The 27,876-nt window shown below is 39.1% G+C and overlaps 1 protein-coding gene across 3 annotated transcripts; it reads right to left on the reverse strand.

Annotated features, from left to right (window-relative positions):
* Window positions 1-377: 377 nt before the first annotated feature.
* Window positions 378-27,096, reverse strand: YIPF6 (Yip1 domain family member 6). Of its 3 annotated transcripts, none has more exons than XM_078064926.1 (7): window positions 26,973-27,096; window positions 15,124-15,252; window positions 13,726-13,804; window positions 10,117-10,159; window positions 7,496-7,621; window positions 6,705-6,862; window positions 378-4,917 (listed from the first exon to the last, which is right to left on the reverse strand). In XM_078064926.1, exons 1-7 carry the CDS (start codon window positions 27,027-27,029, stop codon window positions 4,799-4,801), a joined length of 711 nt encoding a protein of 236 aa, XP_077921052.1. In that variant the 5' UTR covers window positions 27,030-27,096; the 3' UTR covers window positions 378-4,798. The 3 variants fall into 3 exon arrangements, with proteins under 3 accessions (XP_077921052.1, XP_077921053.1, XP_077921054.1); XM_078064927.1 differs by having other exon boundaries at window positions 26,939-27,064; XM_078064928.1 differs by having other exon boundaries at window positions 26,866-26,987.
* Window positions 27,097-27,876: the final 780 nt, after the last annotated feature.

Here is a 27,876-nt window from a genome sequence, read left to right on the forward strand (position 1 = left end):
ATTTTAGTTTGGCAAGGAACTAATATAGAAGACTATGGAGTCATAAAACCTGAGTTTGAACCCTGGTTGCACCACTCACTGTGACTCTGGGCAATTTATTTAACCTCCCCCAATTTCCAGGTTCCAAAACTCTGAAATAAGGATAATACCAAAACTTTAAAAGGCTGCTGTGATTAGAGGAGATACTGTTATAAAGTAGCTAACATAACACCTGGTATATATTACTTGCTCAGTAAATGTGATTTCCCTTTTTACTTGCTGCCTGTGCAATCCTACACAGCATTCAGTATTGTCTGATCACAATATATTACATCTGAAAACAGTATGCAGGAAATATGTCTGCGTCTTTCAGCTCAAGAATAGGCACGTACACAATCTCCTTTTCCAGTGTTTTTATTTGCACACTTAACATTCACAAATCATTTTACAGATTTATTCTTTCCACAGGTTCATTATTTACAGGAAAGATCAGGATTAAAATGGAGTATTGAAGAGAACCAAGAAATTACCAGCAGTGATAGCATAGAGTACAAAGGCTCTGAAATAAACACAACAGAATGGACAAGAGCAGCGTGTGGCCACTTCCTACCAGGCGGAACCACTGACTTCATTAAGGCAAAGCCTTTACTCTGTTATTTCCCCCACCTAGTTTAACCCAAGTAAAAAAAGGATTTTTATTCTCACACTACTGCTCTCTGAGGTCTTAGAAATATAACTGGTATTATAAGTGACTAGATGCATCCCCTGACTATAAACACCTGAATAAACAGGTTAAATTTTGATGCATTAACCATCCCTCTGGGAGAATAAAAATGAAAGAGGCAGAAGTCGCTTGACTCTTAAGACTTTGGGAAAAAGGAGAGGAGAGAGAGAGAGAGTGTGTGTGTGTGTGTTGGGTGGGGGGAAAGGAGAGAAAAGGGGCTCAAGGTGGGGGAGGGCAGCAAACCTAACTCTTTCCAATGTACAACTGCTCTTATGTTTCCTGCAGATGCTAATATAGTGTTCTATTACTCAGGGGGAAAAAAAAAAAAAAAGAATGAGAGATATCTACCTCCAGTCAGTTGTAGGGTGTAATGGCTAATGACAGGGAGCATACCCTGGGAAAGGGGTACATTCATTTCATGTATATAACAATGCAATTCAAAACTGTCTTACTATGCTCCCATCTACAGTGTTTTCCTATTTTAAATCAATTTACTGTGTGACCTTGGGCAATTTACTGAACCCTTCTGTGACTCAATTTTCTACTTGTAAAATGAGAATTATAGCACTTTATGTTAAGGAGTAGAGGAGATACATAAAAAGCACTTAAGAATAGTGCCTGGCCAAATCAACAGAGACAGAAAGCAGATTGGTGGTTGCCAGAGGCTGGGGAGAAGGGGAAAAGGAAGTGATGCTACTGGATATGGGATTTTATTGTGATGTGATGAAAATGTTTTAAAATGAACTAGTGGTGATAATTACACAATTATGTGAATATACTGAAAAATTACTTAATTGTACATCACTTTAAAAGGGTGAATTTTATGGTAAAAGTATATCTCAATAAAGCGGTTATAAAAATTCTTAAAAAAATAGAATATTGCCTGGCACAATGTAAGTGCCCAATAAATGTTAAGCCATTATTAGTAGTAATATTATTGTCATTATTATTACTTGGCCATCCTATGGCCTGAGTAAATCCCTAGAAATTCTTTATTTTCAATAAAAGCCCACAGAATCTAGAAAAGTATTTCTAATTTACATACACGAATTAACATTCACACATTTATTTCTATCCAAATTGTCTCAGAAATTAACAGTCTAACTAAGAATAACAATTTCAGTGTTTTACTCTGGAATAAAACAGCTCATGCAATGGATGTCTGATCATATCATTATAGCATTTAAATAAATTTCAATGACTTGATGTCACCCTAGGATTTGAAATGACCGAAGATTTTCATTTTCATCTTCAGGAATAAACAGGAAGTCCAGGTACAGTAAGTAGTTAGATTATAAGAAGTATACAATTAAATCTTCAAATACAGGCTTGTTAGCCTTCTAATCACATCCGGCGGATACTTCATAAAAAGACAAATACAGTAAACAGCAAAATGCAGACTGGTCCTATGCCCTGTGACAAGCCCACCTTGCCCAACAACAGAAAAAACCCATCACAATAAAAAGATCCTATTCAACTCATGTAATAAGACTCCTAAGAGGCAAAAGACTTGACAGTTAATAGTTGACATTTAAGACTACACTGCACATTCAAATATGTTTGCATCAGTTGAGTTTTTATAATCTGAACAGCAATTACTCCAGTCTTCACCTTTCCTATTGCTAAAGAATGTGACAACGGAGGCTCAATCTCAGAAGTAGGAGCAGCAAATGACAAGCCATGACAGTGATATACCACATTTGGTAATGATGCTCACACACTTGAGTTTCATCTAAAGCATGAAACTTCCCAATTCCTGGAACAGGGTTTCCTTTGTTAAAATCCCCTTCTCCTCTAGTCTTTCTTTCTAAAATTAGCCATGTGCCTTTGCAGCAAACCAGGGAAAGCTGTGTTGAGGGTTACAACTTCCAGATAATCAGGTCTTCTGCCACAGAAAGCAATGCACTTTTTTTTTGCATATATTAAGAAAATAATCATTTATACCATAAAACTGACCATTCATTTTCAGAAAGATAATCTCCATTTTACATCTTCATTTAAATCAAATGAAACCATTCCTTAAGTCAGCCGAGAGCAACAGATTAACACACAGAACAAGCTGCCTTAATACCCAATGTGATAACCCCCTCTCCCCTCCCTCTACCCACACAACCCCCACCCCTGTTGTAGCCTTAAAAATTTCTGACCAAAATATTTAGCCTGAGTACAATTCAGTAGGCAATTCCCTTTTGAGAAACATGATCATTTCTTTAATTTTTACATTATAACCATTGGGACAGATTATGAAATAACTTCGGAAGAGAGATGTTTTTAGTAAAGGTTAGGAAATTTCAGACAATGGAAATGGATGATAACTTAAGGACCAATTTCAAATCAAAACCAGTTTCAAAATATTGTCTTTACCAATTCAAGATTGAAAAATCGGCTTTGTGCTCACCAGGTTTATTTTAATTAGAAGGGAAACTGAAATGAATATAAGTATATAACCAAAACCTCTGGACAAGGCTGGGACAGAAGGGACCAACTTTGTAATGCTCACTAATTTAATATCACTCCAAGAACTCATTTGTCCTAGTAGTGTTCTTAGTTAATCTGGGAATGGAGAAAATATGTTTTTAAAATTATATATCTATGTGTAGATAGTCTTTAGATAGAAAATGAATAAATATTTAGATTCCATGATAAAGAAAAACCGTGGAATAAATTCCTATCTTTGTAAGTAACTGTATATACAATGAATGCTTTCTGCCTGACTCCTAATCTTTTGTCTATTAAGAGCTCTTCAATGTGCAATTTATAGAAGGCAGTAGCTCATATTACCTTAAAGGAGCCCTGTTTAGCTTAGAATCAGCCTTTCCAGACACTCTGCTCCCTGAAAAGCCTTCACACTTGTGTGTATAAATAGCTGAGGATACAAGTAGAGGTGCACATGTGCAAAAAAAGTACTTGTCTAAAGAAAAGCTAAGTAGCTTTACAAATAAAGTCTAAAACCAAGAAAACAAATTGCTATTCCCCAACCCAAAAAGCACATCTAATGAAAAAACTGCTAAGCCCACTATGAAGAGGTGGCAGCTGTAAACCCACGTCATCCAACGTCATGCTCTAAGCATCTAGTTGTTCTGTGAACCAGCCATCAGAACACTAAATCCCTCCATGTGCACATGGTTAAATGCAGGCTTCAGATTTAGCTTTACTTTCTAGTTAGAGGCCAGATTACACAGAATAATGAAGAATTCCTTAAGAGCTATGCTGTATCCAAACTGCCTCATTCTACCCTGAAGAAGAAACAAGTGCCCAAATGATAATATGCATTAAGGACCAACCAATCTAAATTTCTGAGGTCTTCCACTCGGATAAGTTCAAGCACTGGTCCACTGAGAACTTTAATGAAAGGAAAATTACATATTGACTGCTAACAGCTTATATATTCAGAGCTAGGGAGTAAGATTAAAAACTAGAGTGTCAGTACAGTGCTGTTAATAAGCATGGCGGAAAAGGGACTATACAGAACAACTAAAGAAGCTGATTCTTTAGATGTCCTTTGCTTTTTTAAAAAGCTACGAGTGCAGAATTTTCTCCGGTCAAAATCTGAATACTGGTTAATGCATGTTTTCTCCTCCCCAATTATGAAGCCCCTTCCCAACGTCTGTCATTGCCTTTTTAAGCCTAAAAAAGAAATAAAACAACATGGATAGACTACCCATTCCTATTTATGAAAAGAGAGGCATATTCTAATAGTCATAAGGCAATGTGTTTAAGAGCTGCACCTGAACTGGTATTCTCAAAACTGAAAATACAGTTGCTAAGTCCACTCAACTTGCAGGATGTATCCATGTGCTTCCCAAATCATTGGTTGTCACTCGAAAGGACCACAGTGATCCTAACATGCCTTGAGGCAGTATACTGCATATACTACGTATTTTGAAGAAATAACATCAGGAGGCAAAGGACAGCCTTTCAAACATCGGTTCCTTACATAAGCAGTGACAGTGCTTTATGGCTCCCTTTTAAATCTCCTCACATACCAAATACCTCCAAAATTAGACAAAAGAGGGCCAGAGGCAAAGCTCCATGGTGAATTGCATCTTTCAGATGAGCTTTCAATTCACTGGTTTTTAGTTTCCATTTCCTGATTTACTGAGGAGTGAATGTGAGAATCATCCAACTGATGACAAAATAGAACAAGAAAACGGGATAAATGGCCAGGGCTTTGCGGTTTGGAGGCTGGCTATCGGCAAGAAAAGCTGTAGAGGCTAAACAAAACAAACAAAACAGAATGGAATCTTTAATATAATAAGATTGTCACAACCGCTAACATTTACTATACTTTAATGTGCTTGGCATAGTCTGGAACACAGAATTACACAAAAAGCTCAGTTATATTTGTGATCTTCAGAGAAAAAGGCATTCTGCAGCATAGTTTTCCAGACAGTTGAGAGCTACTTGTTTCCAATACTAAACTTTGAAAGTTTTCAACCATTTCACATGAAAATCTTTCTAAAAGGAGCTTCCTACCCTTTTCTGAAAAGTTACTGACCTGTGCCAAATACACTGAGAAAGATGTATAAGGCGAGTTGTTCCTATGGCAAATGGCCTCATACTGCTGTGCTTTTTGAGTAATTGTTCTCATTATTAAGTTATTGGCTCTTTTAGATGCCATTCTTCTTGTCCACCCAGGAAATGAGACTCATCCTTTTACTCATCAGTGATCACCCTTCACGGGCAGTCTTTCCTGAACAACCATCCTGTATCCCGCCATCCCAGGCGGAACTGCCCACTTACCTCCTGTGTGTCCCTACCATACCCTGCACAGACTTCCATCTCCCACCTGGCACGCCTATTGCCCTTAAGTGTTTCCCTGTCTGGCTGTTCCACTAAGTTCTGAACTCTGAGGATAGAGACCATGCCTAGCAAAATGCCTGACACATAGTTTGTGCTCAAGAAATATTTGCTGAGTTAAAAAATGGAATGCCTTTCTCTCTCTTCTAAAATTCTACTTTCTGAACTGCCATGAGCCTGGACACTGGATATTTAGAACTACAAGTATGGTAAATTATCAGACTCTAAGTGAGGGAATGAGGGGGTTCTCCCATGGGTAAAGCACTCGAGCTTAACACACAGTCTTCATAATATCAATTGTGGCATTCTCAGACCTTATTTTTGGGTTACTTCTTGGATTTTAACCATGTTCCAGAGCAAAGATATGTTAATGCACTTAAAAATATTAGGCAGTCTGTCTGTCCCATGAAGTAAGAAGCCAGTGAACAGTTCTAGTTGAAGGTAGAATTTTAAGAGAATTTTAGGAATGCAACAACAACGAGCACATAGCATTCACTGCCACCGCTACAGGCTCTTCCTAATCTTTGGCAGAATTTTCTACTGAAGCAGCAAAGTAGTATAGATGATATACCTAACAACCTATACCGGGAGGTAGTATAATACAGTTCTAAACAGGTGTGTCACCTGCTTGGGTTTGAAACTTCATTCCGTATTCACTAGTTATGTGTCCTAAGGCAAGTTGCTTAACCTCACTGGGTCTGTTCCTCATCTGTAAAAATGGGACTAATAATACTAGTTTTTATTTATTAGAGTTGTGAGGGTTAAGTGAGATAATGCATATAAAGCACTCACAACAGTGCTTGCCTAGAATAAGCAATCTGTAAATGCTGGCTACTATTCTCATCATGATTAATTTGTCAGGAAAAAGCCCAAGTCATTTCTCAAGTCACCTATGCCTCATCCTATATGCTAGGCTCTGAGCTAGGTCTACTGTAATCTCCTTTCCCGACCCTATCCATTATTTAAGAATAAAAAAGAAAGGATATGACTGTCCACATCTCAGAAGTCCAGATATCCAACTCAGATAAGATGGAGAGCATCCCTATCATTGCCTACTTAGAGAAGAGGGTTCTATGGATGATACTGGCAAGAATCCTACCACTCACATATGACTCAGGAGTTACACTGCACCTCATCCGGTCTACATCTCTAACTCATGTTTTTGTCTGCTTTGCTACTGTAGAGATAAGTACATTCTTACCTACTATAGACCAGGCAAACATGACGATCACCACAAAGAGCCGGACCATGAAGTTTATAGGTCCTGGCTCAGCCAAAAGCACCAACCGGCAAACCAGCATTGCCACTGTCAAGGGAAGTATACAGTAACCCAGCACACAGACGCTCTGAAAAAAAGATCTAAAAAATAACATACATCTGTAAAGATCATAAATATAGTTGATCTGTATCATGATACAGTTTATTACACAGATTTCTATATATCATGGATTGTTACCTTCCTTCAAATACATAATACCTATACCCTAACATTGATTTTATGAGGAGAGGCTTCTGTATTAAGCATATGCTTTAATTTTTCTCTCCCCATACTCTTCCTCCTTTCCTCTCAAACTCCTTGAGAGTCAACCATCTAGGGTACCAGATGATCCACTCTAATTCCTAGAGACTTCCTTCTCCCACTGAACCTCTAAGACAGTTGTTCTTAATCTGTTCTAGTTTAAAGACCTATTTGAGAATTTGTTGAAAGCTACAGACCATCTCTTCTGCAAAATGGACATAATCTTCTAACACAAAAAAAGTCTCCATATGATTTCAGGAGCTGGAGAGAGCATCTGAAGCTTATCATAGGACCCTAGATAATTTAAGGTAAGTTAAACTAGGTTATCTCTGTTCAGTGGGTTTAAGAGAACTTTCTCTTTAGCCCTCATTTATTTTCATTTTTCTTTTAAAACAATACCTAACTAGCCAGACTTCCTTAAAAATCTGATATGCTACCTGGCAAGGGAAAAAGTACATTTTAATAATACTCACATGTTTCCTCCAAGAAGTTTTGAGTTGAGGGTGATAGTAACTGCACCAAACCAGACAATGACAAACACTTCTGCAAACTGGGGCCCTCCATCCTTTTCACTATCTATAGAGCTTCTTTGAAGCATTCTGTGACAAGGAAATGACATGAGAATTGCTTCATCTTTTATTTAGAGCAATAAAGTTAAGGCAACTTTGAATCAGGGAGCTGTCCTAAACCTTACCTGAAGATCTGTAATATATAGGTTGTATGAAAGTAAAATGCCAGAAATATTTGGCAAGGCTCCCTTACTTCCAATTCCAAATGCCTCAGGACTACAAGGGTCACCTCACTTGGCCTTGTTGGGATGTGTAAATGGATTACTGAAGACCTTTTTGGTTAAGCAGAGGTTATAAATTGAAGGGTCAAATGTGACTCACAGACATGAGGTTGTCAGTCGGTACAAAACTTAAAATGGGTTTAAATTCAAGTGACAGTTTTTAAAATTGGGAGGTTTCACCTAAAAATATGTATTTCTGGATTTTCCTGAAAAACCTGAAGACTTTCTAACAGTGGGCTTACATTCCTACATGGCAACAACTGGGAGCAGTTGACTGACATAGAAGCAGGTCCCTTCACAAGGGGCTTCAGGTCACCAAATCATGCACACATTTAGGTTACTTCTCTAGCCCCTAGACACATTTGCATTTGTAATCCTTTGGTTAAGGCTTTAGTTCTGACATTTATTATTTTTTTAAGATTTTATTTGAGAGAGAGAGAGCAGAGCAAGAGAGAAAGAGCGGGGGGCAGGGGGGGAGCACAGGGAGAGGAAGAAACAGGCTCCCCACTGAGCAGGGAGCACGACATGGGGCTGGATCCCAGGACCCCAGGATCATGACCTGAGCCCAAGGCAGACACTTAACTGACTGAGCCACCCAGGTGCCCCTAGTTCTGACATTTCAAAATGGAAACAGTCTATAAACCTATTTAGGTGATTTTTTTGAATCAAAACACAGATTATTACTAGAAGACTTTGCTTTAAAATGGAGTAGTTGAACAGTCACTGAAATATTTTCTTTGTCTAAGAATTTTACAGACATAAACTGTTTTGAATTGTGGACTAGAACACTTGGACTGAGTGTCATTTTTTCCCCCAGAAAAATAGTAACACCAAGCTCCCAATCTCTTTTTATTACATAGTATAGAGGAATCACATAGTAAGTCTCGCCCTGCTATGCTGTTTGCCGGGACAGGCTTCTGTATTCTACAGTTGTACGTACTCCATTCTGAGTCCTGACAATCCGATGCAAGGAATGCTGGCACTCATCACTTGTTGTCTAGAATCTCTACTGCTTCAGCATGGTATGATGGGAGAACATTAATGGGCCTCAAAGGCAGGAGATCCAGAAAGTGATCCTAGTTCTGTCACTAGGTGTATAAACTAGAGTAAATCACTTGATGTCTTGGGACTCCAGTTGTCCTCTCTGCAAATAAATTGGGTTAAACTACATAATCTCTAATGTTAACCTTTTAAAACTAAAAAAGTATATGCTCAGTGATTCTACTATAAACCTGTCCGTCAAGGCACTGAGTATTGCCCTTGATGTGGTTATTAAAGGCATAAGAAATAGCACTCTATGTTATTACCTAAATTACCACATTAAATACGGGCAGAGAAGTCATTAGAAATTTGCTGAATTTAGAATCATCAAAGGTCAAGCCTGGAAGGGATCCTTAGCCATCTCCTTTTATAGATATGGAAGAGGAGACCGAGAGGGGTTAGGTGGGAAGAGACGTATAATAATCACAGAGGAAGAAAATGGGCAATCAAGGAAATCTGAGGTTGAATCCCAGGTCTACCACTGATTGTAGTGATCTCGGTTCAGTCCCCAATCTCTTTGAACCTAAGCTTGTTTGTCAAAAAAAAAAAAAAAAAAAAAAAAAGAAAATAATATTCTTGCTATGAGGATAAAATAAAGAGAAGGTATTTAAAAGTTTTCTGTAAACCGGGAAAAATCATTATACACATTTTAGGGTTCTAAGTATCCCAAAATCGCTTTGCTGACAGCACAGTCAGGATGAGAACCCAGAACTGAATCCTAATGCAGTATTTTTTTCCATGCTACCAATGGTTATATTCCCCTTTCCAATGGAACTTCGCTCTTCTGTCTTCTCCCTTTAAGTACAATGTGTATGGAAAGCCTAACACTTTGAAACATGATCTTGCTTTGAACTCTACCAGTTCTACTCTAATTTATTCTCATTCTCATCTGTATTATTATTAAGATTTAAAAAGAACTATGTTCACAAATAAACAGTGCTTAAACCTATAGATATTTAATTCACTTAGTTTAATGATGGGGAGGTGCATGAGAATAAACAAATGTCAGTTCAACAGAAATGGCTAAAACAGGCTAATAAGTTATTGGTAAACAGAGAGGAGCGCAATTTTCATACCTTTAATTCCATCACTCTTTGAATTGATCTGGAAACCTGCTTCACTTTTTAGATTTAAATCATAAGGAGTACAATATGTCATAGAAGTTCTAAATTAAATATTCAAAATTCCCCTCAATTTTGAAACTCCACACAAAAAAAGTATAGTCTATCTCAAATGACAAAGGAAGGAAATGTAAGTACTTACAATGCAAGTGTCACACAAAGGATCAAAGGGCCCCACAGATCCCCTATGAGGCAAGAAAAAACAGAAGACTATTAAGAAACAACTATGTAGTATTTTCTAACTTTATTCCAATTATCTACCTCTCCCACTCTTGGAATTCAGACATCAAGGCTCCTTCTGCCTGCCCAAGCCTTCCCACTTCTCCTACCCCTCTACCTGCCCTCCCTGCTCCCCAATTCTGAATGCCCTTCTTCATATATCCTTTAAATTTTGTTGACTTCTTAGACCACAAATCACCTCTCTCCCACCTACTAAGCCACATTCCAGCATGCTGTAAAGACCAAGGGGCCGGGAGTCAAAAGACTTAGGTGCCCCACCCTCAGAAAGACTAGAGCCAAGTCACTCCACCAAACTGAGACTACATTAGACAAGGCAAGTATAATCAGGCTCACCTCAAGAATATGAGAAATGGAGCTTAGAAGGAAGTGACTTCCCCAAGTTTATATAAATAGTTAGGTATGGAGGGGGGACCAGACCCTTGGTCTTCTGAGTCCTACTCCAAAGTTCTTTCCACTCTGCCACACTGCTTCCCTTCTATAATCATTACACTGAACTAGTATGGAATTGCTGTTCTTATAGGTGAAAAAACAGGCCAATATTGGTAATTTCATAAGGTCAAACCTTAGCAAATAACATGAAAGCTTTTGGAAAAGTATAAAAGGCTCTGCCAACATCAGGTCTAAGCACAGCGGTTCTCAGTTAATAGCTGTTAGGTAAATTAATCAGCCAACAGTTCAGTAACATACAGCCTACAGCAAAATTACCTTCCTCCACTAATATGAAAAAAGATACATATACCATTTCTAACTTTAACCTCTTATGTACATAACTTTAAAGAAGTATGCATATGTACATACTTATATTGGTTTTTTTTTTTCACATTATATATGTAATTTTGACACCACTGAGGAAAGTTTGGAAAAGGTATAAAGAAAAATTATAATCCTACCACTCTGATAAAATATTGTTTTTCTTGTTAAATTTTTGAACTTATCAACTAAAAAAGTGAATTCAAGTACAACTGACATTAATACACTGGCTTTTAAAAAAATACACTTAAGTTTTTTTTTTAATTCATAAAAAATCTGTAACAGTATTTTAGAACTATTTTCTTATTTTAGCAGAATATATATATATATATTTTTAGTAGAATATATTCTATTTTTAGTAGAATATATTCTATTTAGTAGAATATATATATATATTCTATTAAGGAATTTACCATTTTAGTCACTTTTAAGTGTACAGGCTTTGGGTACATTCATTGTTGTACAACCTTTTTTTTTTTTTCATTGTTGTACAACCTTTGTATCATCCATCTCCAGAACTTTTTCATCTTCCCAAACTAAAACTCCAACCCTGAAATAATAACTCCCATTCCCCACTTAGCCTCCAGCAATCATCATTTTACTTTCTATCAATTCAACTACTCTAGGAACCAAATGTAAGTGAAAAAACATATGTCCTTTTGTGACTGGCTTATTTTACTTAGCACAATGTCTTCACAGCTCTTCCATGTTGTAGCATGGATCAGAATTTCACTCCTTTTTAAAACTGAGTCATAGGGGCGCCTGGGTGGCTCAGATGTTAAGTGTCTGCCTTCAGCTCAGGTCGTGATCCCAGGGTCCTGGGATCGAGTCCTGCATCGGGCTGCCTGCTCAGCGGGAAGCCTGCTTCTCCCTCTCCCACTCCCCCTGCTTGTGTTCCCTCTCTCACTGTGTCTCTGTCAAATAAATAAATAAAATCTAAAAAAAGAAAAAGAAAACTGAGTCATAGTCTATTAGTATATGGTATATGTCACGGTGTATATACCACAATTTGTCTATCCATCCGTCCACCTTTTGGCTATTGTGAATAAGGTTGCTATGGACATGGGTGCACAAATATCTGCTTGAGTTCCTGCTTTCAATTTTTGGGTATATACCTAGAAGTAGAATTGCTGGGTCATATAGTAATTCTATGCTTGATTTTCTGAGGAACCACCATGCTATTTTGCACAGCGACTGCACCATTTTACATTCCCACTAGCAATGCGCAAGGGTTCCAATTTCTCCACATCCTCACCAATACTTGTGATTTCTGTTTCTTTGATAATGGCCATCCTATTGGGTGGGAAGTGATATCACATTGTGTTTTTTTTTTTTTAATTTAGTTTTAAGTCGTGAATTTTTTCCTTGCCACTTTGCCAAGGGCTATGCTAACAGGGCAGGGCAGAAGTGCAAATTTGGGCCATGACTGACTTACCCTTTGTGCCAGCCTATGTGTCTATCCCCACAAGGTCTGGGAATGGACCTTAACACATGACACAGCTAATCATCATCACTAATAGGCAAGATAACACACTGGTTCTGCGTTGTCACTGAAGCAAACTTGCTTTGGACTGAGCCACAGCAGCAGTTGAAGGGGTATCCTCACATCTGGGATAGCAGTGGTAGAATGGAAAGGGCAATGAACTTGAAAACTGGGTGCTAGTCCTGCCTGTGTCATCCTGACCAGACACTCAGCTTCTCTGAGACTCATTCTCTTCATCTGTAAAACAGGAGCAATAACTCCTACTTCACAAGGTTGTTGTAAGGATTAAAAAAGAAGTGTGTGTAGGGGGAGGGCAAGGCACTAGAGTAACAGCTACCATTTATGGGGTGCCAAGAAATGTCCGATGCTGTGCGAGGTGGTTGATACGCATTATCTCTAAGCCTCACCAGCAGATACACGGTATTATCTCCACTTTAACAGAGGAAGAAACTTGAGCCTCAGAAAAGTTAACTGCCTTATCCAAGATCACATAGGTAGTGATGGAACCACTATTCAAACCCAGATCTGTCCATGCTCTTTCCACTACATACCAGCAGTAGCAAATCCTGTCAGCTCCAACCCCCAGTGTACTATGTTAAAAAAGATTCTGACACTGCAGCCGTGTGCCACATATTTGACATCCCTACATTACAGCTGAAATGCTGCCAAAATAGAAGGTACACTCATGTACAACATCATCGTTACTACTCTCAAACAACTGATTCAATTTGTCTGATAAAGGGTACTATGAAAGCAAAAATAAAAGGTCTAACAATTTTAATGATAAATTCTAAATAAGAGCATAATTTATTGCAAACACTGTTTTGATAGACCTCGTGGACAAAAAAAAGCAGTCATCAGACTAATAGTTCTGCAAGTAGAAATGTCAATAAAGGTATTGATTTGTTAATCCTTAATGGGTATTATTACTCTAATTTAATATTCAAACATTTTGCCTTTCCCTTGGAGACTGTCAGCTCTGTGGTTGAATAAAGTCCCTATGTGTTTGCACCTTCCAGAAATATTTTTTTCAGTGGCAGGTGAAGATATACAGTCTATATTTATTGATGAAGACAATATATTAAGCAAAATCTTCCAATCTCTGAAATTCCATTCTAAATGTTTAAATTCTTCAGAATGTTCATTTGCATGTTCATTTATATATTTTTTCATTCTGCAAAATGTCAGTTTTCTTATCACAGGAATTTAGCCACATAAAAGTATTTATGATAAGGTACGCTGAAAAACAGCAAATCCTCAAAAAACTCATATACTTACAATCTCTCAAAAGAGTATTACTTTTCCTTGGGTACAAAACATGCATGAATTTTTTCCCAACAGCTTTTAGATCACGCATCTGAAAGACAGAAACAACTTGTTGTATTGTCATGACCAAGGTTACCAAGTAGTCCCCTCACTTAATTTGCTCAAATTTCTTTTATTTTAACCTCTTGGGTTCATTGAATTTGGGAGCTACAATTCCAGTTTAACTCCTTCACTATACAAACAAACAGAAAGGTAGTGCGTTTCTTATTAACTTTTTTTCTTTTTTTAATTTATTTAAATTCACTTAACTAACATATAATGTATAATTGGTTTCAGAGGTAGAGGTCAGTGATTCATCAGTCTTATATACTACCCAGTGCTCTATTAACTTTTTTATTAACTCCTTAAGCCAACATTTAACTCTTTACCACACCCACCAGCTCTGTTTTTTTAAAGCTCTGTAAAAGAAAAATATAGCTGTCCCAATATGTTACTTAAAGAAACTAAAATAATATAACTATTAAAATCTACTCTGCAACACATGGCATCTGACTTTTAGTTCATAACTGATGAAGTCCTAAGGGCCAATTAGCCTGCTCCCCAGCTACCACATTATATACAATATAAAACAAATTAATCTCCAACATTCCCAATTTAACTGGTAAATGAATCCTAAAAGCCAGATTTTTAAAAATCAAGACAGTTGAGGGGCATCTGGGTGGCTCAGGTCACGATCTCACAGTCCTGGGATCGAGCCCCCTGTTGGGCTCCCTGCTCAGCAGGGAGTCTGCTTCTCCTTCTCACTCTCCCCCTGCCTCCACCCCATTCATTTTCCCTCTCTTTCTCAAATAAATAAAAAAACCTTTAAAAAAAATCATGACATTTGAGGAAGAGTATGGTAATACAAATATAACCTGTCAAAATATAGTTGAGCTAATTCTGTCCTGACTTTTTTACCTAGAAATTTCTTTATGTCATTAACAGTTCTTTGTAAATACATTTTTAACAGTTGTTTAGTATTCCATTACATAGATGTAACATAATTTACTTAACTGATATCCCTTCTGTTGTTCAACTTCTCCTTATCATAAGGAATGTTGTAATAAACATCTTTGTATATTAATATTCTTCTGTATTTTGAAAAATATTTTTTAAAAAAATTCCATATACTGTATGTGGAGCAGAATTATCAGCTTAAAAATATTCGAACATTATAAGATTCTTAATACTCATTATAGCCAAATTGCTCTCCAAAAAGGCTGTACCGAATTATTCTCTAGGGGAAAATCTTAAATTTCAATAAATAAGATATACTGAAAATCAGTTAGCCAAATAAAAATAATTACAAAGTACTATAGTTATTTAGTCCCATGATACTGAATAGAAGTTCTCTCAGCTAGTCTCACTTACAATGGTATTCTGAACAGATTCATTTAATGTGGAGCTGTCAAATTCCCGAATGTGAGATCTCATAGGAATGGTGATTTCTCCTTCCACGGGGATGTCTTGTGAGATTGATATATCGGAAAGGCCTGCAAACTGAGAAGAGTTGGGAAAAAAAAGTAAAGTCTATAATCAACTGCAGCATTCCTCAAAGACATCATTTCCTAGTGAGTAGGGACTACGTCTTTTTGTAGGGTTTTACACAGTTTTTCAAGTAATGTATTAGTTTACCAGACATTAAACAATATGGTCAACTAAAATTCTCAAATGCTTATTTCTTTTAACTTAAAGAAGGAGATGGCATATGATGGAAAAAATTATGAAGTAAATGGCATAGACACTTTCTTGCCCTCAAATATTTGCTTTCTTTCAAGCATGAAACCTTCACATGGCACAAGCTAACAAGACTGCAAAGCTATTTGAAAGCGACCTTTCGGCAATCACATCTTCACACAGCCACAATTCTGTAGCTCTTCTGCTCCTTGGTAGGCTCCGGTGGCCTCTGCTGGCTAGAAAGGAGCATTAGGTGAAGCCTAACGGGAAACTGGGAAGAACAGGGAAATAGCAAAATAAATCTTGATTTCTACTCTTTTTACCAGGTTACCTAGCAAACCAGATCAAATAACATTTCCAAAGTGAATTATGAGATTGCAAGCTTATAAACTCTTACGTTCATCTGCCAAATTTTATTATTCTAACTAAAACTCTGAAATCTTCAAGTTCCTAAGAAAACAAAAGCAATCCCTTCTCACATGGATTTTGGCCCAACAGGCACAATATTTAGAGGGTAGCAGTTGTAGGTAAACCAAGTACAAGACAGTATACTGAAATTTTAGGAAGAATAAAGTTGCTCAAAGAACTTATGAAAAATAAATTCTCAAACACACTTTTAATAAGAAATGCAAATTAAAGCTACTTGTAATAAAAATTTTTCCCTGTTAAGACTGGCAAAAATCCAACAGTTTGACAACATACTCTGCAGGTGAAGCATTCACACACATCTGGTACTACAGTCTACTGAAGATGAATCTGGCAATATCTAGCAAATTTATATATGGATTGCCCATTGACTAAGCAATGCCACTTTTAGGAGTCTAAAGACAAAGCGGCAAAAACACAAAAGGACATATAAACAAAACTACTCATTATAACACTACTTGTAAAAGCAAAATCCTGAGAATAATCCATATGCCCCTCAACGGAGGACTACTTGAATAAAGTATGGGATATGCACATAACAGAGTTCTATGCAGCTGTAAAAGGAATGGGAGTATCTCCAAAGAACTATTTATGGAGTGTTAAATAAAAAAGCAATGTGGAGAAAAGTTTGTATAATATGCTACCATTTATCTAAGAAAGGAGGGAATACAAATAGACACTCTCGCACCTGAATGTTATCTTTTAAATGTAAGAAATGTGTAAGAGATAAATCATGCAGTGTGATGTAAGTCGTATGTAAGAAGTAAGTCATATGATTTTTTTTTAAAGAGACTTCCTATTAAGGAAAGTGGGGAATAAGGTAGAGGAGACAGGGAGAGAAGTTAGGCTTCTTCAAATACAAGTTGTTCTATATATATGACTTGAGAGCTTGAAATCATATAAATCGTTGCAATAATTATGAAACAAAATTAAAACTTAAAAGAAGTCCTTAAGACAAAGAAAAATGAAACAAATGAACCTACTGTATGTTGAATTAAATGCACAACCACACAGCAACTATTTCAAGTGACTTTAATACACTGTAATTTGACTTGTGATTAGAATGTAGAAAGCTGGAAAGAATACCCCTCCCACTAGAACAATGAGAAAAAGTTAGATAAACTACAAAATCATAACTTCCCTCGAACCCATCAGAGAGTTGAGGTTGTACAGCAACCAAGCAGCCTGATTAAAATCTGAGAAAAGAGAGGTACTTCCAGGAAAACATGGGACATAAGCACCACTTTGTACATTGTATCATAACACAGAGAATGACACTAGGCATCACACAGATGCTTAAGAATTCTGCTAAAATTTAGAATTAATTGCTAAAGGCCAAGCATGGACTAGTACGAGGGTACAGAGCCCCTGGAAGCATCAGACACAAGGGGAGTTCACACCCACTTGCAGAGTCTTCTCCACCGACTTCCACTGGGTGTGGGTTTTGGGGAAGGGAGGAGCTGCCAATTCTGAGAAAAGCAAAGAGCCCTGCTCAGACCCTTCTCCCCTACAGAACAAGAGCCTTAGAGCTACTGGGAGAACTCTGTTGTCTCCAGGGCACAGGCGAAGACCCGCTGTGGCTGGGGAAAGGGAAAAGACAAATCTCTCTACTCCTGGGGGAGGGACAGGAAAACATCCTGAGGCCAGACCACGACAGTCTCCTTCAGCTGGGGGGAGAAACAGAATCACTGAGAAAGTCCCACTCAGGAGACACAGGGATACACAGTTTACCTAAGGCTGAGGCTGGACCAACACAGCAAAGAATCCCCCCTCCCTTGCTAGCCCCACCCCCCAGGCTAGCAAGTATGGAGTCAAAACCAACAGCAGTCTACTGCTAGGGGAGGGCCTAGAGGTTGGAGAGAGAACCACGATCTTATGCAAGGGCAAAGGGAAAATGCAGAGAGCTGAGAATAGAACAGGAACGTTAGGAAAAACATAGGGATGATCTAGCACTCACCCCAAGCACAATGTAATGGAAGAGGAATTTGAAGCTGGGGACACACTGAAGGTTCCCATAGCAAGGATAAAACCCAAGCACAGTTCAACTCCTGACCAGACTGATTTAATCCCCACAGGAAAACCTTGGCAGAAAAGATGTGCCACTTCCAGGCAGTATCTACTGTTCTATACATGATGGCCAGCATTCAATAAAAAAAATTACTCCCCCCACAATGAAGAAACAACCCACTATGATGAGACATAGCAATCAATAAAACCAGACAGACTCTGAGATGCCCCAGATGTTAGAATTACCAGAGGAAAATTAATAGGACTATGATTAATATGTTAAAGGCTCTAGTAGAAAAGGCATATGCACAAACGATGGTGAATTTCTGCAAAGAGATGGAAACTGTAAAAGTCAAATGGTAATCCCAGAAATAAATGAACACAGTAACAGATGAAGAATGCCTTTGACAGCTTTATCTGTAGATTCAACACAGCCAAAAAAAGATATCAGTGATAGGTCAGTCAAAATTATCCAGACTAAAACAAAAAGAAAATTTTAAGGAGAAAAAAATATATCAAATCATTGTTGTACACCTTAAACTTATACAGTGTTATTATGTCAATTATATCTCAATAAAACTAGAAAAAAACAAACAAAACCCAAAACAGAATAAGCATCCAAGAGCTGTGGGTCAATATTAAATGGTCTAATATATATATAATTGGAATCCCAGAAGAGTGAGAAAATGTGTTTGAAGAAATATTTGGAAAAAGAATGGCTGAATATTTTCCAAAAATAATGACACACATCAAATGATAGATCCAAGCCCAGAGAACCTCACTCAAGATAAATACCTAAAGACAAAACAAAACCAAAAATCCACAAACCTGGACACAATCAAACTACTGAAAACCACAAATAAAGAAAATCCTGAAGGCCGCCAGAGAAAGACACTGCATTCAGCGGGACAAAGATAAATAACAGACATTTCACCCACAACTACCCAAGCTAGAAGAAAATGGAAATACCTTTAGAATGCTGCAAAAAACTGTCAACCCAGAATTCTAAACCCAGGAAAAATAGCTATCAAAAATAAAGGCAAAATACTTTTTTCAGACAAGCAAAAGCTGAGACACACACTACAAGAAATGTTAAAGAAAGATCTTCAAGAATGTGATACCAGAATGAAACTTGGACTTACACAGGAAAAGAAGATCTCCAGAAGTGGTTAAAATGAAGATAATTATAAAAAATATTTTTTCTTGTTTTAAATTATTCTAAAAGATGATTGCCTAGAGCAAGGGTCACAAAACTTTTTCTGTAAAGGGCGCCAAAAGTAAGTGTTTCAGGCTCTGAGAGCCATGTAGATTCTATTGCAACTACTCAACTCTGCTGCTGTAGCATGAAAGCAGTCCAAGACAAGACATAAACAATTAATAAAACCTTATTTATAAAAATAGGTAGTGGGCCAGATTTTAAATCATAAAAATATGACATTTAGGAGATAACTGGAAATTTGAACACTGACAAGATATTTGATATTAGGGAATTACTAATTTTTTGGATGTACTAATGATACTGTTATGTTCTTTAAAAACAGACTCCTTTTCTTTTAGAGATACATGTTAAATATTTACTAAAGTAATGATGCCTAAGATGTGCTTCAAAATAGTATAGAAGGGAAATGGATAGGGCTATAGAAAAAAGAAGACTTGCCATAAATTGGTAAGTCCTAAAGGTTAGGTACATAAGGGTATATTTTACCATTGTACTTTTGTATACCTCTTAAACTTTTCTTAATAAACAGTTAAAAAAACAAACATTCCGACGAACCATGAGAGACGATGGACTCTGAAAAAGAAACTGAGGGTTCTAGAGGGGAGGGGGGTGGGAGGATGGGTTAGCCTGGTGATGGGTATTAAAGAGGGCACATTCTGCATGGAGCACTGGGTGTTATGCACAAACAATGAATCATGGAACACTACATCTAAAACTAATGATATAATGTATGGTGATTAACATAACAATAAAAAATTTTTAAAAATAAAGGATTAAAAAAAAAAACATTCCTAATTTTAGGGGCTATCTGAGTTCTTTTTATTCTTGCCCCTCCTCCAACCGAAATGAACCTGAATACAATCAAGCCTCTATATCTTAGAGTTAACAGGAAATATGTGGATAGAGGAACATACTAAAAATACCATGAGAATACCAATCAGCCAAATACAGAAAGTGGAGAGTTCTACAAGACAAATGACTGAATTTAAACAAATAAAGTACATTAAAAACAGGAGAACGTTTAATAGTAAAAGAGACTTATGAGACTTATTATCCAAATGCAATTTGTTGACTTTGGATCCTGATATGGACAAACTATAAAAACACACGTTTTTAGAAAATTGTGAGATGATGAGCAGAGATTAGATGATACTGAGAAATTATTAGTCTTGTTATTGTGATAAAGAAAACGTCCTTCCCTGTTAGAGAAACACACTGACGTATTTACAGGCGAAGTGATATGTCTGGGATTTGCTTTTAAACACTCAAGAAAAGATCATGAAAGACAATGAAAGACCATTAAAGACTGAAGGGAACTAAGGAAAAACAACAACTCAAGGCAATGTGAGATCCCGGATGAGATCCTGAAACATTAGTAGAAATGTGGTATAATTCAAGTAAGATCTGTGATTTAGTTAATAGTATTGTGTCAATGTTAATTTGCTGATTCTGATCATTGTACTATAGTTATGTACAATGTTAACATTAGAGGAAACTGGGTAAGGGCTATATAGGAACTCTCTGTTGCAACTTTTCTGTAGGTATAAAATTAGTTAAAAATAAACAGGTTAAAACTCATACTCCAAAGAAAAAGGAACCTTTGTGCATTGTTGGTGGGAATGCAAGCTGGTGCAAGCCACTGTGGAAAACAGTATGGAGGTTCCTCAGAAAATTAAAAAGAGAATTACCATAGGATCCAGTAATTCCACTACTGGGTATTTACCCAAAGAAAACAAAAACACTAATTTGAAAAGATATATGCACCCTATGTTTACTGCAGCATTATTTACAATAGCCTAGATATGGAAGCATACCAAGTGTCCTTTGATAGATGATTGGATAAAGATGTGGTATATATGCACAATGGAATATTATTCAGCCATAAAAAAGATTGAGATCTTGCCATTTGCAGCAACATGGATGGATCTAGGGGCGCCTGGGTGGCTCAGTCGTTAAGCGTCTGCCTTCGGCTCAGGTCATGATCTCAGGGTCCTGGGATCGAGCCCCACATCGGGCTCCCTGCTCGGCAGGAAGCCTGCTTCTCCCTCTCCCACTCCCCCTGCTTGTGTTCCCTCTCTCGCTGTGTCTCTCTCTGTCAAATAAATAAAATATAAAAAAAACAAACGGATGGATCTAGAGGCTAAGTAATGCTAAGTAAAATAAGTCAGAGAAAGACAAATACCATATGATTTCACTCATAAGTGGAGTTTAGGAAACAAAAACAAATGAGCAAAGAAAAAAAGAGACCAAAAAACCAGACTCTTAAACATAGAGAACAAACCTGTGGTTGCAAGATGGGAGGCTGATTGGGGGGATGAGTGAAAAAGATAAAGGGGATTAAGAGCACACTTATTTTGATGAGCAGCACTGAGATGTGTATAGAATTGTTGAATCATTATATTGTACACCTGAAACTATTATAACACTGTATGTTATACATACGTGAACTTAAAAAATAAACAAAAAAAAGATTAAACAAAAAAATAAAATCATATTCCAGAAAAAAAATGTGGTGGGGAGATGAAATAAGAACAGCAGAATTTTGATAGGTACCTGGGTTCATTATACCACTCTTTATTTTATTTATATACTTAAAAACTTCTGTAATAGAATTTTTAAATACATCATTTCCTTGTTTCTGCCATTCCCTCAAACTACTCTCCTTCCCCTCCTCCTCCCTGATCAAACTGCTCTGCACTCGCCCACTCCCTTAATCCTTTGTAACTTGGCACTTGGCCTTCCCACAACTTTACTTTCCCCACGGCTCTGTAACAGTGACCTCATAACCAAGAAGTACAAGGATCCCTTCGCCCTCTGAATATTCTTCAGCACTTAATATGTCAATAACCCCTTTTGAAGCTGTATTCTCTCACTACCATGACACTGACCTTTCAAGCTCCAGGATTGCTGTTTTGAGTTTTCATGCTGCCTGCAACTGCTAGGGAAGGCAAAGCAGTACAGAAGGAATGAGCTTCAAAGCCAAATTGGGCTCTGCCCTCACTTGGAGACAACACCATCGTAAGAATTAGGTAACACCAGCATTGCACCTAGCACACGGTCAATGCTCAACATACGATATTTGGAGCGTATTGGTTAAGTGTGCTGCTGGAAGCCATTCAGCTCTATCATTTACTACCTATGTGACACTGAGCAGGTTCCTTAACCTCTCCATACCTCAGTTCCTCATCTATAAAATTGAGAATAGTATCATCATCACAGGGTTGTTGTGAGGAAGAAATGCATTACTGTGTGTAAAGCACTTAGTAAGAGGCTCACAGCAGGGGCTAGATACATGTTAGCTCTAGTTCAAGATTCCCAGGGGGTCAATTCCAGTTCTGTCCCTTGTATAAAATGGGGAATTTGGCTGGCCTTTGTCTCCTGTTCCTGCAAGGTAGCCTCTAAACCCTTGGAATTTCCTAAATGATAGTGTTATTTTTGTTATTCATGGTGGGCCCTAACAGTTTAGCTAACAGGTGAGTCATGGTAGGCCCCTAGACAGTTTATGCTAATGAGATGACTCAGCATGGGGGCAAACCATTCCAGACAGACAAAACACAGTATTAGAGGGTTGAAGCTTTGACTCCTGTGACATAAACCTGGCCTCTGGGAAGGCAGCTATGCTCACCACTATACCACCAACGCAGATAAACCTGGCCTCTGGGGAGGGGAGGAGTCAATGATCTAGTCAATCATGCCTACATAAAGAAACACTAATAAAGACTCTAGATACATGACTGCACTTCACTGGTGGGCAATATTCTGCCTATTGTCACAGATTGATGTATCAGGGGGTTAACAGGGTCCTGACTCCACAGGGAGAAGACAAGGAAGCTCTGTGTTAGGGGGACCCTCCCAGATCTCACCCTATGCATCTCCCCCTTTTGCTGGTTTGGAGTGTATCCTTTTGCTATAATAAAACTGTAATTTTAAGGATAGTGCTGTCCTGAATTCTATGAACCATTCTAGTGAAGTATGGAGCTTGAGGGGATCATGGGAACCCCTGAATTGGCAGCCAGTAGGTCAGAAGTAAGGGTGGTCCTGGGAACATTCAAACCTGTGGCTGGTGTCTGAAGTAAGGGCAGGCTTGTGGAAGACTGTGCCCTTAACCTGTGAAGTTTGGCCTAACTCCAGCTAATTGGTTTTAGAAGTCACTGCAGTCACTAAAGTGTCATGTGATTCCTATCCTATTCCCCCATCCCAACATTTCCTTAATATCTCTTCTCAGGAGAATCAGTGATACGGTTCAGAGAGCTAAGCCAGGATCTGTGGACTTCAAGCCCCACATATGACAAACAGGACTTCTAGGCCCTCAGCTAGTCAGGTCTAGTGGACCTTGTTCTCTGACTAGCCTCTCAGTGGGGATGAAAGGTGCCTTGGACGCAATGTCTCTTCCCTTCTCCCTCTGCAGGTAGGCTCATGCACACATATGCACACGTGTGCACAGAAACCCATGTGTACACTCTGCTGCCTGGCTTGGGCCAAGGAGGGGAGCAGGTAGAGGCAGGGCCAAAAAGATACAGTAGAAGCAGGGACTGCAGACTTAAGAAAGTAGCTGGGACCAGATGGGTTATACTACTGACCAAAATCCTGGAGCAAAGAGCCAACAAGTTGGGGGGTGGGGGGCATCAAGCAGAAACCAGCTCAGTCCAAGAGGCTTGGCTCCAAGAAGTGGGGAGGGGTGACTAGTGGTGTGGTCTCCAGCTAGCCCCTTTACCTGAGGCCAACATCCCTCCAGCCCTCAGGCTAAAGCCATTATTATAACTCTTTTTCCTGCTCCCTAAACAGACAAACAATAGGTAAGCATTACCAAGGATTGTCTTCTCAACTCTATGCAAATGACTCCTAATTAAACCTAGTCCTGACTTCTGAGCTCTGAAGTCCAGGTTTTAGACAAACTGCCTGCTGGGTATCTACTGGATGGCCTGCCAATATCTCAAACTAAACATGTCCCAAAGTGAATTAATCAACTTTTAGGGTCCTCATCCTCCTCTTACGTATTTCTGTTCAGGGCATCAGTATCTTGCTTTTCAAAATGTGGTACCGGGGGACGCCTGGGTGGCTCAGTCGTTAAGCGTCTGCCTTCAGCTCAGGTCATGATCCCGGGGTCCTGGGATCAAGCCCCACATTGGGCTCCCTGTTCAGCGGGAAGCCTGCTTCTCCCTCTCCCACTCCCCCTGCTTGGGTTTCCTCTCTCACTGTCTCTCTCTCTCTCTGTCAAAATAAATAAATAAAATCTTTAAAAACAAATAAAATAAAACGCGGTACTGGGAGCAGCAGCGGCAGCAGTATCACCTGGGAGCTTGTCAGAAATGCAGAATCGCAGGTGTCCTCTCAGACCTACCAAATCAGAATCCGCCATTTAACAAGATTCCCCAGATGACAGCTATGCACATTACAGTTCGAAAAACTCTGATCCAAGACACAGTCTCCCTAGCACTCCAAACCCTCAAGGAGCCTGCCTGTGTCCAGTCTTCATGGCTCCCACCACTGCTATAGTCCAGGTAGCAATCACTTGTTCCTAGAACTACTGGTTTCGCTAGTCTAGCTTCCAAACATTCCTCGTGGTAACTCTCCCTCAATTATGTTGTCAAATTCATGACTTTAAACCCTTCCCTCCTCAAAAATTTCCACTGGCTCCTCATTGCCTATTAAACCTCCAAGCTTAGTAGTCAATAAGAAGAAATATTGTATGATCATTATTATTATTGTATGATCATTACGTGCCAGGCACTCTACCAAGTATTTTACATGTCTTAACTCATTTAATCCACCTAACAACGCTATAAGCTAATTATTACTGTATCTTCATTCTACAGATGGGGAAACGGAGGCATGGAGAGGTTAAATGACAGAGCTGGGAATCAAACCTAGGCAATTTGACCCCAATGCACAAATTCCTAACCACTGTTTCATACTGCTCCCTAATTCAGTGGCCTTATTTTTTTTAAGGCTTACCTCCTAAGACTTCCCTGTACTTTAGCCAAAGTGATCTACCTGTTGTTCTATAAATACATTAACACTTCCCAACTTCTGAGAGGTTGTGCAGTCTTAATGGAAATAATCTGGGCTTCAGAAGCAGACCTAGTTTCAAGTTTTAGGCCCGGCCACTAACTGGTTCTAAGACCCTAGGGAAATGATCAAACCTCTCTGAGTCTCCTCTCCTCATCTGCAAGTAAAACACAATTTAAAAACCACCTAACTGAAATGGTTGCTGTGAAGTTTAGAAAATATGCAGAGGATGTCTAGTACAATCTTGGCAGATAGCAGGCGCTCAATCATTGATAGCTCTTACGCTCACCTGAAATTTCAAATCTTTGAAATTTCACCCTTTGACGCCCTCTCAAATATAACTTCTACTGTGTAGCTTGCTTTGTCACCCCAACTGGACATGCATGATAGCATCTTCCTTTAAATTTTGTTAATATTTTATGTGTAACTGTCTCTGATTTACTACCTTATTTTAGCATTGTACTTGTGTCATATTAGACTGTAGGCAACATAAGGGCAAGCCCTAAAACAGCTAGCATAATGCATTGCACATTGTGGGAGTTCAATAAACATTACTGAGTAGAAGTGGATTGGACATTGAGTAATGAATGACCAGAACCACTAAAATTAATTGGGGAAAACTTCATTAAAAAAGAGGTGGAACAGGAACTAAAAACAGCTAAGCACCTGTAACTATGTCACACGAGGCACTGTGTGTATAATAGCTCATTAGTACTCTCATTAAGTCTGTGATGAGTTACTATCCCATTTTCCAAATGAGGAAACTGGGGTTGAGAGTGACTTCCTCAAGGTCACAATTGTTCCATGAGAACTTGGACCCACTCACTCTCTTTCACTGCTGTATCCCCAGTGCCTAAAGGAGTGCCGGGAACACAGTAGATGCTCAATAAATATTTGTTGAGTGAATGAAGAGATGAAAAAATAGTGCTAGTAAGCAGAACCAGGACTAGAAGCAATTTCACCTGACTCCCAGTTCAGTCCTCTGCTGTTAATTTGCCAATTTAAAACAGAGGAAAGGGATGTACCATTTATTAAACAACTGCTATAAAACTGAACACCGTTTGGGAAGAGGGATCTTGGGACAGAATGTTGAATAATTACACTCCTCAGTTCATGACACTGATTGTGTTTGACACTTTACATAAATTATATCATTTCATCTTCCTAAAAACTCTTTGAGGCAGGTATTTTTATATCCATTTTACGGATGAAGAAACACTCTCCGTGAAATGATTTGCCCAAACTCTCATAAGAGGCAGAGCGGGTGATTCCAGCCCAGATAGGTTTAACTCCAAAACCTGTGTTCTTAAATACTTGTCCAGGCTTTGGGCTTGTACTTGCAATGGAAATCGTACCCCCTGTAGAGACAGGAGCAAGACAGCATCATGAAGAGCATTGCAAGGAACTGCAACAGGGAGGGCAGGGATTAAATCAAGCCTACTGAGGTCACTGAACAAATCAATAATCAAGTTGTAACGTCCTTTGGGAAGCAATCTCATTAATCCAAGAATACTGCTACTCCAACAAGAACTAGTGACAGAACTTGATAACATGAAGGACAGCAGAAGCAAAGATACTTAAGAAATCACCTAAAGCTCGGCATTTAACACAACGTACGGGAGGAGGACAAGCCCTGAGAGTATGGGACAGGAAAATGAATAGGAGTTTCACAAGAAGGCGTGGAAGGAACGAGGAGGACAGGGGGAAAGCGGTTAGCCCAAAGAGCAGATGCAGTGTTGAGACTGGTTCTGGCACCGGGTATAGGAAGGGCCTACCGGGAGGAAGGAGTTCCGGCCTTCTCAGGCCACGAGCCCGTCACCCGACTTCCTTAAGGGCACTCTGCCTCACCCTCAGTCCCTTTTGCCGCAGAACCCAAGCTCACCAGGGGCCTGGGCGATGTTGTCCCCGGGTCTCCTGAAGACTCGGCCGCTTTCGCCATCTTGGCCCTCCTTCTCCCCGGTCGCTCCCACAGGCCTTTGCGGAACCTGAGACGTGGAGGCCGCGGCTGGTCAGCGCGTCATCGCGCGGCGGTCGCGTCACCGAAAGGCGCCTGGTAACGGCTGTCGGTCCCGTCGCACGTTGCTGTCCCTACGGGTGTCCGGGAGCGGTCCGAGTCGCCGCGCCTCGCTTCGCTTCTTAGGGACCGTAGGTCCCTTTAGACATGCTCCCCCTTTCATACTCAGCCCCGATCCTGAGATCGCTCCACGGCTGCCTTTTTTTAATCCATCGCACCCGCGCACCCGTTTCTCGCTCTCAGGGCGGGTCCGCAGAGCTAGCACTTCACGGAAAAAGCCTGCGCCTCCCCGGGCCGCAGAAGAAATTCGCGTTTCCGTGCTCCTGAATAAAGAGATCAAGGCCGCCTGACCAACTGCTTCCTCCGCCGTCGCTGCTGCCTTGCGCTTTTTCCCCCCGCTACCAGCCGCTTTCCACTTCTCAGCTTTTATAAACTGTACAAGGTTACTTTTCTTTCTCCCTCACCCTCTTTGAGGGGGGGGCGAAGCTAGCTTCTCTATATACGTTGGCCAAAGTGTTAATCTCACTACAACTTCTAAAACTGCTAAGTGATGTGGAGCAAGTACTAAAGATGTTTAAGGTCTAAAAGAGGGTGATTGTTGTAGTAATAACTTAAAAAAAAAAAAAAAAACCTGCATGTCCCAACCTCTTTTCCCTACCTAATTCCGGGTCTTTCTCACTCCACTTTACCTCGGCCCCAGGTTAAAATGCGATCAGGTAATACAATCATTTTTGATGCAAGGACGATTCAGGATACCTGAGTGTCCTTCGGT

Source organism: Halichoerus grypus, chromosome X (assembly GCF_964656455.1).
Source record: "Halichoerus grypus chromosome X, mHalGry1.hap1.1, whole genome shotgun sequence".
In the NCBI taxonomy this organism is placed as follows: domain Eukaryota; kingdom Metazoa; phylum Chordata; class Mammalia; order Carnivora; family Phocidae; genus Halichoerus; species Halichoerus grypus.

Bases quoted from the DNA above. Each gene is read 5' to 3' on its own strand.
- YIPF6 (XM_078064926.1), bottom strand. From the start codon at position 27,029: ATGGCGAAAGCGGCCGAGTCTTCAGGAGACCCGGGGACAACATCGCCC. The intron at 13,805-15,123 runs GTAAGTGAGACT...TCTGTCTTTCAG, and splicing joins AATCTGTTCAGAATACCATT to ATGCGTGATCTAAAAGCTGT. The intron at 7,622-10,116 runs GTAAGTACTTAC...TCCTTGTCACAG, and splicing joins CTTTGTGTGACACTTGCATT to AATGCTTCAAAGAAGCTCTA.